Here is a 14,520-nt window from a genome sequence, read left to right on the forward strand (position 1 = left end):
AACTGGTATCCCGACTCTCAGAACCACTTACTAGGCCACTCAGCCGTTGCCCATGGTTCATAAACTACGACGTGACTATAGTAACCCACACCATGAGCAACAACAATAACAACAAGAACAACAATACAGTACGTGAAATATGTTTTTATCGATATGTATATACTGTAAGGGTTCACAGTAAAATCCTGAGTCATCTCAAGAACCATTCTTTCTTTCTCCTTCAAGCAAAGGTTGTTAAAATTTTATATACTGTACATGGGGTCATCCAATTATCTTGGAACCAGAGCGGTGGCAGGTAGGAGTGACTATGCAATGCTGTCTATTCCGTGTTTCAGTGAGAGTGAGTGCAATGTGAAGTGAGAATAAATGGAAAATAATAATAGGACTAATTATTCCATTCCACACTGAGTGTTTATTTACGATTCGTCTATCCGTTCAGAATTTGGTTGTGCTGTTAGATATTTCAAGACGAATTCCCAGATATTAAGTTCCAAGTTGTGAGATGGTTCATAGATTAGTTAATAAATTTTGTGAAATGGGAAATATTAATTATAAGAGAAGAAAATCTTGAAGACACTGGACAATACCTGCTATCTTTCTCAGAAAATGGGAGCTTCTTACGGTTCCTTACAAAGAGCTACATATTTACAGTACTTACGTTAAAACCCGAAATGTACTGTGGTCAAGAACTTGAACCGGGTGATCCTGTGTGTAGGATTAGATTTAGTGAATGGATTTTGAATAAGAGCATGACAAAGAAATTGATACCAATCTCATTATCTCGGTAGATTCATAAGAAGATGCCAGAATTTTTTTGAAAATAGCAGGTAGTTGCAGCATCTCCTTTAGTGACAAGGGTGAGTACTTTTAAAGTGCATTAGAATTTATCAGTCAGTCACTAGAGCTTACTATTGTATTACCCAGTTGGCAGTCTCACAAAAAGAGATTCATCAAGACTGCAAGCATCGGAGATGAAATTTCTTAGATCCACCATCCAGAAGACCAAGATAGACAAGTTAAGAAATGAGGAGGTGAGGAAAGAAGCCGGAATCCCTATTAGACCGAATCGGTTCATCCAGACAATGGTGGTACGGGCATGTGATGAGGATGGAGCCTACGAGAACAGCCAGAATAAATTTGGAAATACAGGTAAAGGGGAAAAGTCCTTCAGGAAGACCTAAAACCCGATGGATAGACATGATCAAGGTTGATCTAGTTACCAGAGGATGGACAGTGGATGATGTTCTCCATGACAAATTGTATATGGACAGGAAGAAGTGGAAGAGGCTCATTAACAGTACCCGGGAAACGGGAACTGTACAATGATGATGATGACTGTATTTGTATGTATTCCATAGAAAGCATTGATCAGATTACTAAACATTGGAATGCTGTGAATCTGAGTTAACACCGACATCAGGACCACAAATAATACAGACCTGGACCTACATTTATTATACAAGACCTGGCCATTCCACCAGAAACTCTGTCCGTGCTAGTAACTCCCTTCATATGATATAAACTTCGACATGATCCATATTCACAAACATTCATATTAATAGGAAATTAACATGAAAGTCCACCTATTCAATGCAATTTAATATGTCATATAATTACTTATACATTGATAACAGATTCAACCCCACTATCGGCCATCTTCAGCCATTTACAGACTAAAATTGACAATATATAGTGCAAATGTCCAACTAAACACAAACTAAACACTTAAAAAATATTTTTTACATTATTTTGCATATTAGGCAAGAAACATCTCTCAGTCTATGATAACATAGTTAGACAATTTTTAAGTCCACTAGTCAAATTTTTCATGTGTGACACTGACATTTATAATAATCTAAAATGATCAGTTTAATAAGTAACAACATGAACATGTACAATATTAAAATTGGAACTGAACTCTTACACTGGTGTATGAAGTTAAAATAACCATCTTGTGTTCTTAACTGATGAAAGTCAGTTGTGCTGAGTAACATATATCGGTGAGAATTGTGGCATATACGTCCCCCGAGTACCAATGTATGCAGGGTTGTGTGCACTATCTCTCAAATGCAAGCTGATAGCTATGTGACCCAAACTGCACAGTTACTTGCTCGGTGGGATCTTAAATATGCACCTTCAAAGATGCATGTCTGTCTTTCATACATGAATATTGCAGAAGAAAAAAAGAAAGAAAGAAAGAAAGAAAGAAAGAAAGAAAGAAAGAAAGAAAGAAAGTAGTACGGAATGCATTTTCTGGTTTGATAAACATGAACAATTCCAAGCCTATAAGCTTTTGAAATAGAAGAATTCTTAATTTAAGAACAAGCTTGCATTTCCCTACAGTAGAATTCTATGAGGATGATGATGATTATTTTATGGCCTCATTTTTACATTTACATCCCATACAACTTATATCCAATCCATACCTGCCAACTTTTAGAAACCAAAAATAGGAAGATTTTTTTAATTCTTGGATTTCATCACATATATTCCACCACGATCTACGTGAAAAAAGATCAGGATAAAAGGCATACATATCTACAGTTACAATGCGAATTGACCATTAAATTTAAAATCTTAAACTAAGAAAACATAAAAATGGTTACAAGAAAATGTACCTAATCACTCTAATTTATGACACATACCAATAATAATTGTCACACAGACACACGCAACAAAATGCATATTACCGTATTTTCTCGCGTAATTAGCGCACTTTTTTGACGAAAAATACAGGCGAAAACTTCGGATGCGATTCAAGGAATTCGGATATTTACAAATTATTTACAATTCATTTACATTTAAAAGAAACATCAAATATAATACAAACAGAATTGGTTCAACTCATTTGCAGTTATCGTCATTTGGCGTAAAATTCCGGCGTGAGATTTTTTCTGAAAAGTCAAATAGGGTACACCAGATAGGTTAGACACGTGGGTTTGAAGTACCGATACTGGAAAATATTCTTCCCATTACGAGTTGACAATACAACCTGAATGACATATCGGCAAAGAAAAAAGAAAACTGTCCAATACGAGAAGGGCCGGGCATCGAAGGAGGGAGCCTATTACCTCAACCGTTCGTACCCAATCTTGTACGAGTGACGTGTCCATCCGCCGTTTTTCTTGAATACGAACGTGGATCACTCGCGGAAATTTTGCTTTAGGCATTGTTTTTCGTTTTAGAACAATGTAAGGTGCAAGCTTTCTGCCATCAGCTGTTACAGCAAGCATTGCAGTATATCGTTGTTTTTTTGCTTCCGGTAGTGCGTGCGATAACGCTGTATGTTCCTTTCTTATCGATTGTTCGACTTTGTGGTATATGGAAACTGATTAGCGTCTGACGTGCGGTTCCTATAAGGGAGATCAAATATTCCTTCACTTTACGCTTCTCAATCACAAAGCGATGGAAGTCCATTTCTCTTCATAAAATTAATTCAGCCTCGGCTAACCTTCAAATACGAGACAATGATTCCACTGCCGCAGCTATTTCTCATTCTTTAAAATGCAGCATTTTGTGAGAAACGGCTTATCCAATATTGCTTCACAAAATCATATAGTTAAGCAGATAATCCTCCACTTGCGGAAACTTGCCGCTTTTTGGTCCGCGAAATGCTTTGCGAGACTTGTTGGCCGCTTGAAGTGCACTTCTGTTTCCGCGGTAGCGCAAGTTTCATTTGGACACTGAAAACTTGCTGCCCGCTGCTCTATTCTCGTATGTTTCGGCGTAACTGATCACTGCCAGTTCGTATGATGCAGTATTAATTGAGTACTGTGGACTGAAACAATTTTGAGACCACAGAATGTCCCGTACGCGAAACACTCGTAAAACTAGTGCAGTGAGATTTCCTGCCGGCTAATACAGCACGTTGCCCTGTATTTGGAATGCCCGCTTTCGCAATAGGAAGTCTGCTACCTGAGTAGTTGGCATCTTTATTTCGAAACGCATCCGGAGCTGAGTGATGGATGATCGAAGTTGTGTATGCGTCAAATTCCACTTTGGACCCAAAAATAATGGGATGTGTAAATTATGCAAGGGCGTCGATTACAGTACGCGAGAAAATACGGTAGTTTCCTTTAATAGCCGTTAAAATGTACGAAAATTTATAGGCATCTCTGAACACTTGGAGATAACGTTTGTCATATTTTTTGGCCATAACGAGAAAAGAAAATACCAGAAACTGTCACCGACACAACCCCCTTAAAAACATTCAACACATTAAAATTATGCACTTAAATACGCGAAACTACCACATACAAAACAATTCAATATGTCTCATACATTATTAACATACGACTTTGACACAGGGAGTGGGGGGAGAGCATAGAAATGCAAGGAAAAACACGTTGCCTACAACTCCGACGAAACTACGCACAGAAACGATGTTAGCAGCGCGCGAGCAACACAATAACAAACTCATTCTTTCGTTCCGATTAGCTGAGTCTTTTTTTTTTTTTTTTTTTTTTTTTTTTGCTAGGGGCTTTACGTCGCTCCGACACAGATAGGTCTTATGGCGACGATGGGATAGGAAAGGCCTAGGAGTTGGAAGGAAGCGGCCGTGGCCTTAATTAAGGTACAGCCCCAGCATTTGCCTGGTGTGAAAATGGGAAACCACGGAAAACCATCTTCAGGGCTGCCGATAATGGGATTCGAACCTACTATCTCCCGGATGCAAGCTCACAGCCGCGCGCCTCAACGCGCATGGCCAACTCGCCCGGTGGCTGAGTCGTTAGCGCGCTAGCCTCTTGCTTGCAGGACGATTGCCGCCCCGAATCCTCAGCTGTATAAAGCGCACACCCTGCTGTGGTGAGCGGGAAACACAATACACGAAGGCGGCGGACGAAATACTCACGAAATAAAGCATAAAATACGCTTGAAAATTAGGTTTCGTAAATTATACAAGCACATAAGAATTTATCCTTTATTCTAGGAGAAGAGTATTGGCCGTAATAGAGCTTATATTAGTAAAAAATCGGAAGAAGTAAAAATAAATCGGAAAATCGGAAGACGAGTTAAAAACCGGAAAGTTTCCGGGTAAATCGGAAGGGTTGGCAGGTATGCCAATCATATTTCATTTCTTGTAAAACTTCTAAGTGGTCAAACAAAAGATATTAAAGTATCCTAAATATAAATAACTTACATTCACTAGCTCCCATGACTGTAGGTGGTTTCAACAGATGTTGGTCTTTGATGGTGAAGTTCTGTGGTGGCTGATGCTGCACTAAAGGCAAGTTCTGTGGTAGATTGGTGTTTGGAAGAATATTCAAGGCACCAGTTCCATCCAACTTGATGTAATGTGCCTCCAATACCTGCACAACACACAATAAATAATATAATCGCAGATCAACTTTAATCATGGGCAGCATGTAAAAATTTAGATCCATCTTGTGACTCTATAGCATATTAATTAGCGACACAAAGATGTTACGTATTGTAAAGGGGGAAAAAATACCTAGAAGATGTAAGAATACTTACCTGTTCATGAGCTGTGTCACCTGGTCCCACTGTGTGTCTCCTGGTTGTTAAACAACGATCAACCACACCAGTGTTGCCACTAGCCTGCCGTTGGGCCTCTTCAAACTCAGCCTCCATCTGCATGTCCATGTCACCAAACTAAAACATAAAAATCAACATCACACTAAATGTATGCTTGAAGATGAAATGCCAGCACAAATTAATGTCGAGTCCTAGACTCCAATCAACAAAAGTATAAAATCCGTAAAGACAAATATCAGATAAAAGGAAAAGAGGAGAAGACTTGGGATCATGATAAGAAAACAATGCTAATGTTCACAATTTCCAGGTCCCATATTAACAGGAATAACAACATACCTCATCCTGAGAATAGGAAATTCCTATTAAAATATCTTTACTATATGAACAAATGTGTAAAATAATACAAACCTACAGTAAAATAAAATCATTATAACAAAATTACAGAAAAATCCTTGCTGTCATATACCTCTGTTTATTAATATATTTCAACAAAGTGTAGTCATTTAAAAAATTATAATAAATAATTTCTACTACATATGTTATCACATACCTATATTTATTAATACGAAGGCAAGTCAATAAGTATCTGCAATCAATTCTTATAATTTATTACAAAAAGAGTACACACTTTTTAATGATATCATTTTTCAACATAGTCACCCTGCTTTTCAATGCAAATGGTCCACTATTTCACAAGCTTTCTGACACCCTCTGCAAAAAAGGTTTTTGGTTGCGCAGCACTGCTTCCTCCACCTGTTGATCGGAGCTGAATCAATGGCCTCTTATGAGCATTTTTAAGTGGACCAAACAGATGGTAATCCGACGGGACAAGATCGGGACTGTATGCAGGATGCTCCAACACCTCGAAACGCAGCATCTGAAGAGTCTGAGCGGTGTGGGTGGCAGTTTGTGGACGCGCATTGACGTGCAACAAAAGAAACCTTCCGACAATCGACCTCTGCATTAGTTGTGAATTGCAGGTTTCAGCTTGTTTACCAGCATATCACTAATGTTCACTGTTTACTGTTTTCCCCTTTTCCTCGCAATGTTCCAGGATTGGGCCTTGAGAGTCCCAAAACACTGTGAGCATCACTTTTCCTGCAGACGGTTGACTCTTGAATTTCTTTTTGACTGGAGATCCGGGATGCTCCCATTCCATGCTCTGACGTTTGCTATTTGGTTCGAAGTGGTGAGCCCATGTCTTATCTCCAGTGATGATTCGTTTCAGAAATGTTTCACTTCGTTAGCACGACGGTCCAGTAGGTGCTGGCAGATTCTCACATGATTGTGCTTCTGCTCTTCATTGAGTTGTTTTGGAATCCATCTGGAAAAGACTTTGTGAAAGTTAAGCCTGTTATGCATGATTTCACACGCAGAACCATGGCTAATGTGCATATTGTTTGCCACATCATCAACAGTAACTTGTCTGTTATTCAGGATCATATCATGCACTTGCTCAATATCAGCATCAGTTATGGCTGCAGATGAACGCCCTGATCTTTCCTCATCTTTCATGCTTGTGCAACCCCTTTTGAACTGTTCAATCCACTGGTAAACACTTTGCGTGGAAAAACATTGTCCCCATATTGTGCTGAAAGTCTTCTATGAATTTCTGCTCCTGGTACACCCTCAGACCACAAAAAATGGATTACGGAATGCTGTTCTTCCTTGGTGCAAACAGAGAGTGACACAGCCATCTTTTCTCCGCAACAGTGCAAGCTGTACTAATCTGATAACACTGAAAACTACCACAGAAGAAGACAATGGTGCCATCTAGCGGCAGGAGAGCACAAAACGCCATAGAGACAATTAGAGCAAAATTGCAGATATTTATGGACTTGCCTACGTATATTTCAACGAAGTGTAATTTAAAAATATTATAATAAAAATAATTTCTAATGTAATATATGTTGTACAACTGTAGAGGTCAGATGAATGGCAACAAATTATAATTTTTGTTTTTTTTGGCTCCTCAGCATTTTAAAAATTGTAAAGGTATTTTTCCGAAGTGTCAGATTCCAATAAAAGGGTACAGTTTCACAGCATTAAAAGCCTGAACTGTATTCCTTGGCCAGGCTGAGTGGCTCAGACGGTTGAGGTGCTGGCCTTCTGACCCCAACTTGACTCAGTCCGGTTATTATTATTATTATTATTATTATTATTATTATTATTATTATTATTATTATTATTATTATTATTATTATTATTATTATTAATTCCTTGAATTTTGAATTTTGCAAGAAATGGGTGATATAAAAGGTTACTTATTTGTGACTTTTGATGTTGTATGAATTTTGGATAATAATACACAAATACAGCTCAACAATTCAGTCACATCCAACAACAAAATAGATTCAAAACTACTGTAGATCCTAAACGGACGGTGGCTAAATCCTTAGCCACCTTGATCTTCATACTCTCCTACTGATTTGCTACAACCTTCTAAATCTCATTATGTATTCTAACATTGTCACTACAGATTCAGTGCCTTAATTCATGTCTACAGGTGTGTCATTCAGTGTAATCTGTAACTAATTAAAGCTAGTGTGTAGGATGGCTACATATTTAGCCACCTTCCTATAAGGGGTCATGGATCTAAATACAAGTTACGAATTGAGTCAGAGTGTAAAGAAACGAAAGCGTACTCCAATATGTGATGCAGCAAAGAAAAGAACAACACCACACACTTGAAACAGATGAGGAACAGAAGTGTACTAGATTAAAGTGTTTTGAATGTTTGAGTGAAGTACAGAGGACCTCACTTTCTGATGACTTATATGAAGTCATATGAAAGAGCAGACTTAAACCCAGCCCATTCCATGGTGTTATGATGCCATCAGATATCTTTTTAAAGAACGGACAGCTTTCTTTTCTTCTAAGACCTCTGAAGGAAGTTAAAGACGAAACTGAACAGCCACGCATTATGCCATTAACATCTGGAGGTTACAACGATTCCTGGGAAACAGTCGTCATCACAGAGTTGAGAAAGAGACTTCGTCGAGTTGCAAGACAGAGAATTTACCCTACCTGGACCAGTTTACACCAAGATCTTACCTGTCCTATCTCTCTATTAAAATGGAAAGATTTGAAGGTAGATTAATATTTTGGTCATGTATTTACATCCATATTATCATATACACATAATTTACTTACTAATTTCAAATAATTATTGATTCGCAGGAATTGTCCAAGCTTTTCACACGAGAAGAACTGAAAATATTCAATGGGAGGGTGTGAGTGAAGACAAGACTTGTATAATATCTTGTTCTATTATTCTATATAGGCCTATAGTGTTATATTGCATACATGATTTACAGATATTCAAGTTTAATTGTTTTACAGCATGTGTAAGTGGTTTCAAACAGTCTTCTAGAATTAGGAATTCGACGTACATTTATCTTTATTCCCACTTATGTGTATATGTCAAGAGGTTATGTTTTTTCTCTGTTATTGTCAAACAGAAATTTATGAAATATAGTATGTAGATTGTTAAAAACCCACAGAAGTATTTTCATAGTAAGTACGAGGGTAATCCCAAAAATAAGGACTCCTATTTTTTTTTTATAAATACAGAACTCTGTTCGTGTGGCTGTTGGTCACAATATTATGAAGAGTGTTTCCCGCACTCACATATAAACATGTGCACGCCGCGCTGAGGCACTCGGTCTTGGCTTGGTAGCCGTTGAGAATGGAGCTCCCGTTGGATGTTACCGCCAAGTGCGAAGTGCATGCAGTTATTCGGTTTTTGAACGCAAAAGGTACTGAACCGATTGAAATCCATCGCCAATTGACGGAAGTGTATGGTGAGTTGTGCATGGATGTCAAAAATGTTCGTAAGTGGTGTAGAGAGTTTGCAGACTGTCGGACTGAAATTCATGACAAACGAACAAAGGAGCAAGAGACCGTCCATTTCCGTCGAGATAGTCGTGAAGGTTGAGCAAATCATGCATGAAGATCGGCGGATCACCCTGGATGATCTCTGCACTTTAGTTCCTGAGGTTTCCTGAAGCACTGCTCACAACTTCCTGAACAGCATGGCGCTGAATACTTGCAGTCCACTGACCTATTTCCGTCGTTGACAACGCTGAAAGGCCGTTAATTTTTCTTCATAAAACCCAGGGAGATGTTGTGAAATAGACGTATGTCTGCGAATGCACAATACCTTTCTCCGATAAAAGTTTCGGATCCATCTGGCAGCATCACATTTTTCATTTGAGGAAGCAGCTTGCAGTAAAACCCTGCGTTTTGAGTTCTTTTGAGATTTCTAGTGCTTTCAATTGATACATTTCACTAGAAACACCATATCCTAACTCACGTTTTTCTATCACAAATTTGTGGAGTTGTTCTTCAATTTCCAGAAACACTGGTGATGATCATGCGTTAACACCAACCGATGAGTGAAGAGGTCTGAAGTGGCACTATGCAGCTGGATCAAGACTGCATGGGTGTGCATTCCTAACGATCTAGTGTCCAAAACTTTTACGAAATGTGGAATTTCAAATTCAGTGGACGGTAGTGAGAACAGATATTTGTGGAAAGATGCACCATGCGCTACCGCGGTTACAGAGAAGCGAACTTCAAGTGACCAGCAAGTCTTGCAAAGCATTTTGCGGATCAAAAAGCAGCAAGTTTCCAAAAGTAGGGGAGGATCTGCTTAAATATATGATTTCGTTACGCAACATTGGATATGCCGTTTTTCACAAAATGCTATATTTTAAAGGGCGAGAAATAGCTGCTGCACATGGGATCATTTTCTCAGACTTGAAGGTTAGCCGAGGCTTGATGATTAATTTTCTGAAGAGAAATGGCCTTTCTCTTCGATGAAGAACAACATTATGCCACAAAATGCCGAATGATTTCAACCAAAAAGTAACTGATTGAGAAGCGTAAAGTGAGGGAATATTTACTCTCCCAAATAGGAACCACAGGTCAGACGCCAATCAGTTTTCGTACGCCACAAAGTCAAACAATCGATAAGAAAGGGACACAGAGTGTAATCGTGCGTGCTACCGGAAGCAAAAGAAGAACGATGTACGGTACTGCAATGCTTGCTGTAACAGGTGATGACAGAAAAGCTTGCACCTTATGTTGTTCTAAAACTAAAAACAATGCCTAAAGTAAAATTTCCGCAAGGGATCCATGTTCGTATCCAAGAAAAAGGGTGGATGGACACGTCACTCACACTAACAGTTTGGGGAAATATAGCACGCGTCCCTCCACTGATGCCCGGCCCTTCTCGTGTTAGACAGTTTTCTCTCCCTCCCTCTCTTCTTTTTAAAATGTACTTACATGAAGTGTACTTTTATAAGTGCATATTTATTTCACTTCAGGTCATATTGTCAGCTCGTAAAGGGAAGAATATTTTCCAGTGTTAGTACTTCAAACTCACATGTCCAACTTACCTGATATCTCAAACCGGAATTTTACACCAAATGACAATTAACCGCAAATGAGTTGAACCAACTGTGTGGATATTATATTTGATGTATCTTTTGAAGGTAAGTGAACTGTAAATATTTCTTTAAATATCTGAATTCCTCGAATAATATACGCATCCAAAGTTTTCGCCTGTGTGTTTTGTCAAAAAAGTGCATTAATTACGCGAGAAAATATGGTAATAGTAATTCTAGGAATCTGAATGGGTCACAACAAACATTTCTTGGAATAGTTAAGTATGAAAGTGATAGAGGGATTGAAGAAGAGAGTGGAGAAAGTGAGATGGAGGGAGAGTACCACTATTTACATACTAAGTAATGTGTGGTTAAGGGCTGCAAGAGGCAGCAGGGGGGTAAATGACTGTTCCTCCCAAAAGCTGACCTGTACCTTATATTATGTTACTTTTATATCCTTACACTGTAACATATACAGTGGAACATGATACAGGAAAGTAACAATTTATCCCATCCCTAATATGAACAGATAATGAATACAGCAACAGACAATTCCTGCTACACTCTTCAGATCATTTCATTGAAAAAAAGTTTGTGTTCTATAAATACAGCGCTAAAAAATAAGTTTTGAAATTCCGATTTCACACAGTATATGTCATGGTACCTCAAACATGTTCACAGTATGCACTATAGGTCAATGTCTGAGACACGTAGTGATTTAACATTGCACTAACATATCAAAGGTTTTCAGCAATCCAAGGGCTAGGAGTGGGAAGGTAGCAGTTGTGGTCTTAATTAATGTACAGTTGCAGCATTTGCCTGGAGTGAAAATGGGAAAACCACCTTCAGGGCTGCCAATGGTGGAATTGAGCCTACCATCTCCTGAATGCAAGCTCACAGCTAAGCGACCCTAACTACATGGCCAACATGCTCAGTAGGACTTTTTGTATTAAGTGATTTGTTTCAACAATAAAAATATCAAAGGAGGAAGAAACCATCAGAGGGCTGACAAAACTCATTTTCACTAAACATCCGCACAGCATACATGCTGGATCTACTAGACACAGCTTCCCTTATTAAACACTTCCTCTACACCTTTCTCCACTAGTCCCGCCGTAATCCAAACAGAAAAAAATTACACTCTCTACAAACTATAATGACTGTTTCTTGTTGTTTTTGGGTCATCAGTCTGATGGCTTGATGCACCAACCCATAATAGATAAAGTTATTGGTTTATGTCCCAATAACTACCATACTTTTATGGTCTTCAGAGAAGTTGCGGTGCCGAAATGTTTCCCAGCAGGAGTTCCTTACCTGTGCCAGGAAATTTACTGAGATGAAGCTGTTGTATTTGAGCACCTTCAAATACCACTGGATTGAGCAAATATTTATCAGAGAAAGCTTATATTAAGAATTTGTAAATGTCTGGACTGAATTGTATCGATGAAATAAATACAAGGATCACAATACACTGACCAACAAAAAAGTGGATCACTTTGTGAAAACTGAATCGGAAACAAATAAACACAAACATACTAATATGACCTCTATTTAGGCAGGTATTCAACAATTTCACAGATAAGGAATCGGAAATACCACTCCATTAGCTGCTTTTCAACCGTAAGTGCTAGGTGTTGATTTTATTGCACCCACAGGCAAAAAAACCTTTTAAGTTTTAAAAGCTTTTGTGATACCGGAGTGGAAGCTATTGTCAATAGGTGGTACAATTTTTGTCACAAGTAACACAATTTATTCAGATTTATTCAGATTTATTCAGATTTCACATTTATTGAGTAAATATACCCCTTAGCCATAAAGACACAGAAAGGTATTGTGCTAATCAAGGATGGCAAAGAATCTGTTATGCCACTAATGTGATTGGTGTATGATATGGAAGCGTTTAGCGTGTTCTGAGACAATTCCATGAACTCGGTACCTATCAGAGACAACATGGATCAGGCTGTCAGAGAACTGAAACTGGTTCCTGGTCCTTCAGGACTTGCAAGATTGTCACACTACGGTGGTCCAAGAGAGAAACTGTCTTGAGGCAGTAAGTAACATAGCTATAAGTGAGAAGACTGCAAGACGAAGATTTCTTGGAACCAATCTGAGGTCAAGACAACCTGCTACTGGTGTGCAGCTTAACCCCAGCACCAAGAAGTGTGATCAGAATTGTGCATCAATACTGGAACTAGACTGTGGACCAGAGGTTAACGGTGCTCTTCAGAGGTCAGTAGCGATTTTTGTTTCCTGTCACCTGATGGTAGCGAGAGAGAGAGAGAGATTATGGAGGAGGACTGGAGAGCGATATTTACGCTGCAATATCTCCACGAGGATGCCATTTGGAGGCAGCTCCATCGTAGTTTGTAGTGGTATCCGCTTTGAGGAGCAAATGAAGCTTGCTATCACTGGTGGAGGTGTTCTGAATGTGCACTAATACATTGAGTTGATGTTAACAGAGGGTGAAAACCGCTTTGGTCCATCGACCCGTGAAAGCTTCAGAATGATGCAGGAAAATGCCCACCCCATTTCACTTGTGTATTAAAATTCCTACACAATGTCAGGGTACAAACCCTGAACTGGCCCACATGTAGCCCAGACCTCAACCCCATTAAGCACATACGAGATATACTTGGGCAAAATGTCCAACATTGAAAGTTTGACATCCTGAATGAAATTAGACCACCACTATTGGAGGAGTGGACGCATCCCCCAGGAAACAATCCAGAATCTTGTGCGTAGAAAGCCGTAGCTCATGGAGTCTTGTCATCGTCGCCACGGGGTGGAGAGATGCATTACTAATGTGAGGAAAGTAGTCAGTGATAGCAACGGAACATTCAGGTGCAAGATCGTGAATTAGGATGAGTCAGTGACCCTTTAACTCTATTCGGTGAAGTTCAGTGAAATTGCAGAAATTTTCAACTTTTGAGAAATAAAAAATAAAGTAAAAAGAACTGACCCTTAATGATGAGAAAAGAGTGTGCACAGAGTACAGTCAATGCAATGTATTGTGTAATCAACAAAAAATAAGATTTCAGATAAACAGATATTGGAATGATTAACTTTCAGTGTAGTTTTGCAGCTACAGCACCTTCTGTCAATGTTGGTAATAATAAACTTGTATAACGCCATGTTTAAAAGTGCTTGAAAGGAAGTTTAGCACTGTGGGGTGATGTGTCCAGCCAACCACTACAGTGAGGTTATTCAAGAGGGGGAAGAAAAGATAAAATTTTGTATGAATGCTCTACATCCTTCAATAGTAGAACCTTTCAGCAGGACAAGCACTGTAGCAGTAATGCTATTTAGCAGAGCAACATAGAGAAAACTGCTGTCTCATAGAGGAAAATAATTACTATTATCAAGAGAAACATAAGGAAGAGAAGTTTTCCGAAGATACACGGAATGAGATGCATATTGAGTGAAATTCTGAGGTGTGGATGACTCACGCTGACAGAGTTGGACATCAACGGAATCAATACAAAACTCAGAAAATGTAAGGAAACAAAAAATAATAATTCATAACAATGGCCTTCAAGTGTCGATGGTCTTTGGAAGAGGCACAGTTATGGAACTGTACCCTAAGCAAGATCCTTCAATGTATGAGTAAATCTAACGATTGAGTCTCTTGCATTCA

The 14,520-nt window shown here is 38.8% G+C and overlaps 1 protein-coding gene across 3 annotated transcripts in view; it reads right to left on the reverse strand.

Moving 5' to 3' along the window:
• LOC136856864 (serine/threonine-protein kinase SIK3) overlaps window positions 1–14,520 on the reverse strand; it is a 677,731-nt gene that overhangs the window by 60,607 nt on the left and 602,604 nt on the right. For all 3 annotated transcript variants that reach the window (XM_068224993.1, XM_068224992.1, XM_067135068.2), the window contains 2 exons: window positions 5,476–5,613; window positions 5,141–5,309 (listed from right to left, as the gene is read on the reverse strand). In XM_068224993.1, coding sequence (XP_068081094.1) covers window positions 5,141–5,309; window positions 5,476–5,613 — 307 coding nt within the window. The remainder of the gene's footprint in view (window positions 1–5,140; window positions 5,310–5,475; window positions 5,614–14,520) is intronic.

This window comes from Anabrus simplex, chromosome 1, assembly GCF_040414725.1.
Source record: "Anabrus simplex isolate iqAnaSimp1 chromosome 1, ASM4041472v1, whole genome shotgun sequence".
Lineage (NCBI taxonomy): Eukaryota > Metazoa > Arthropoda > Insecta > Orthoptera > Tettigoniidae > Anabrus > Anabrus simplex.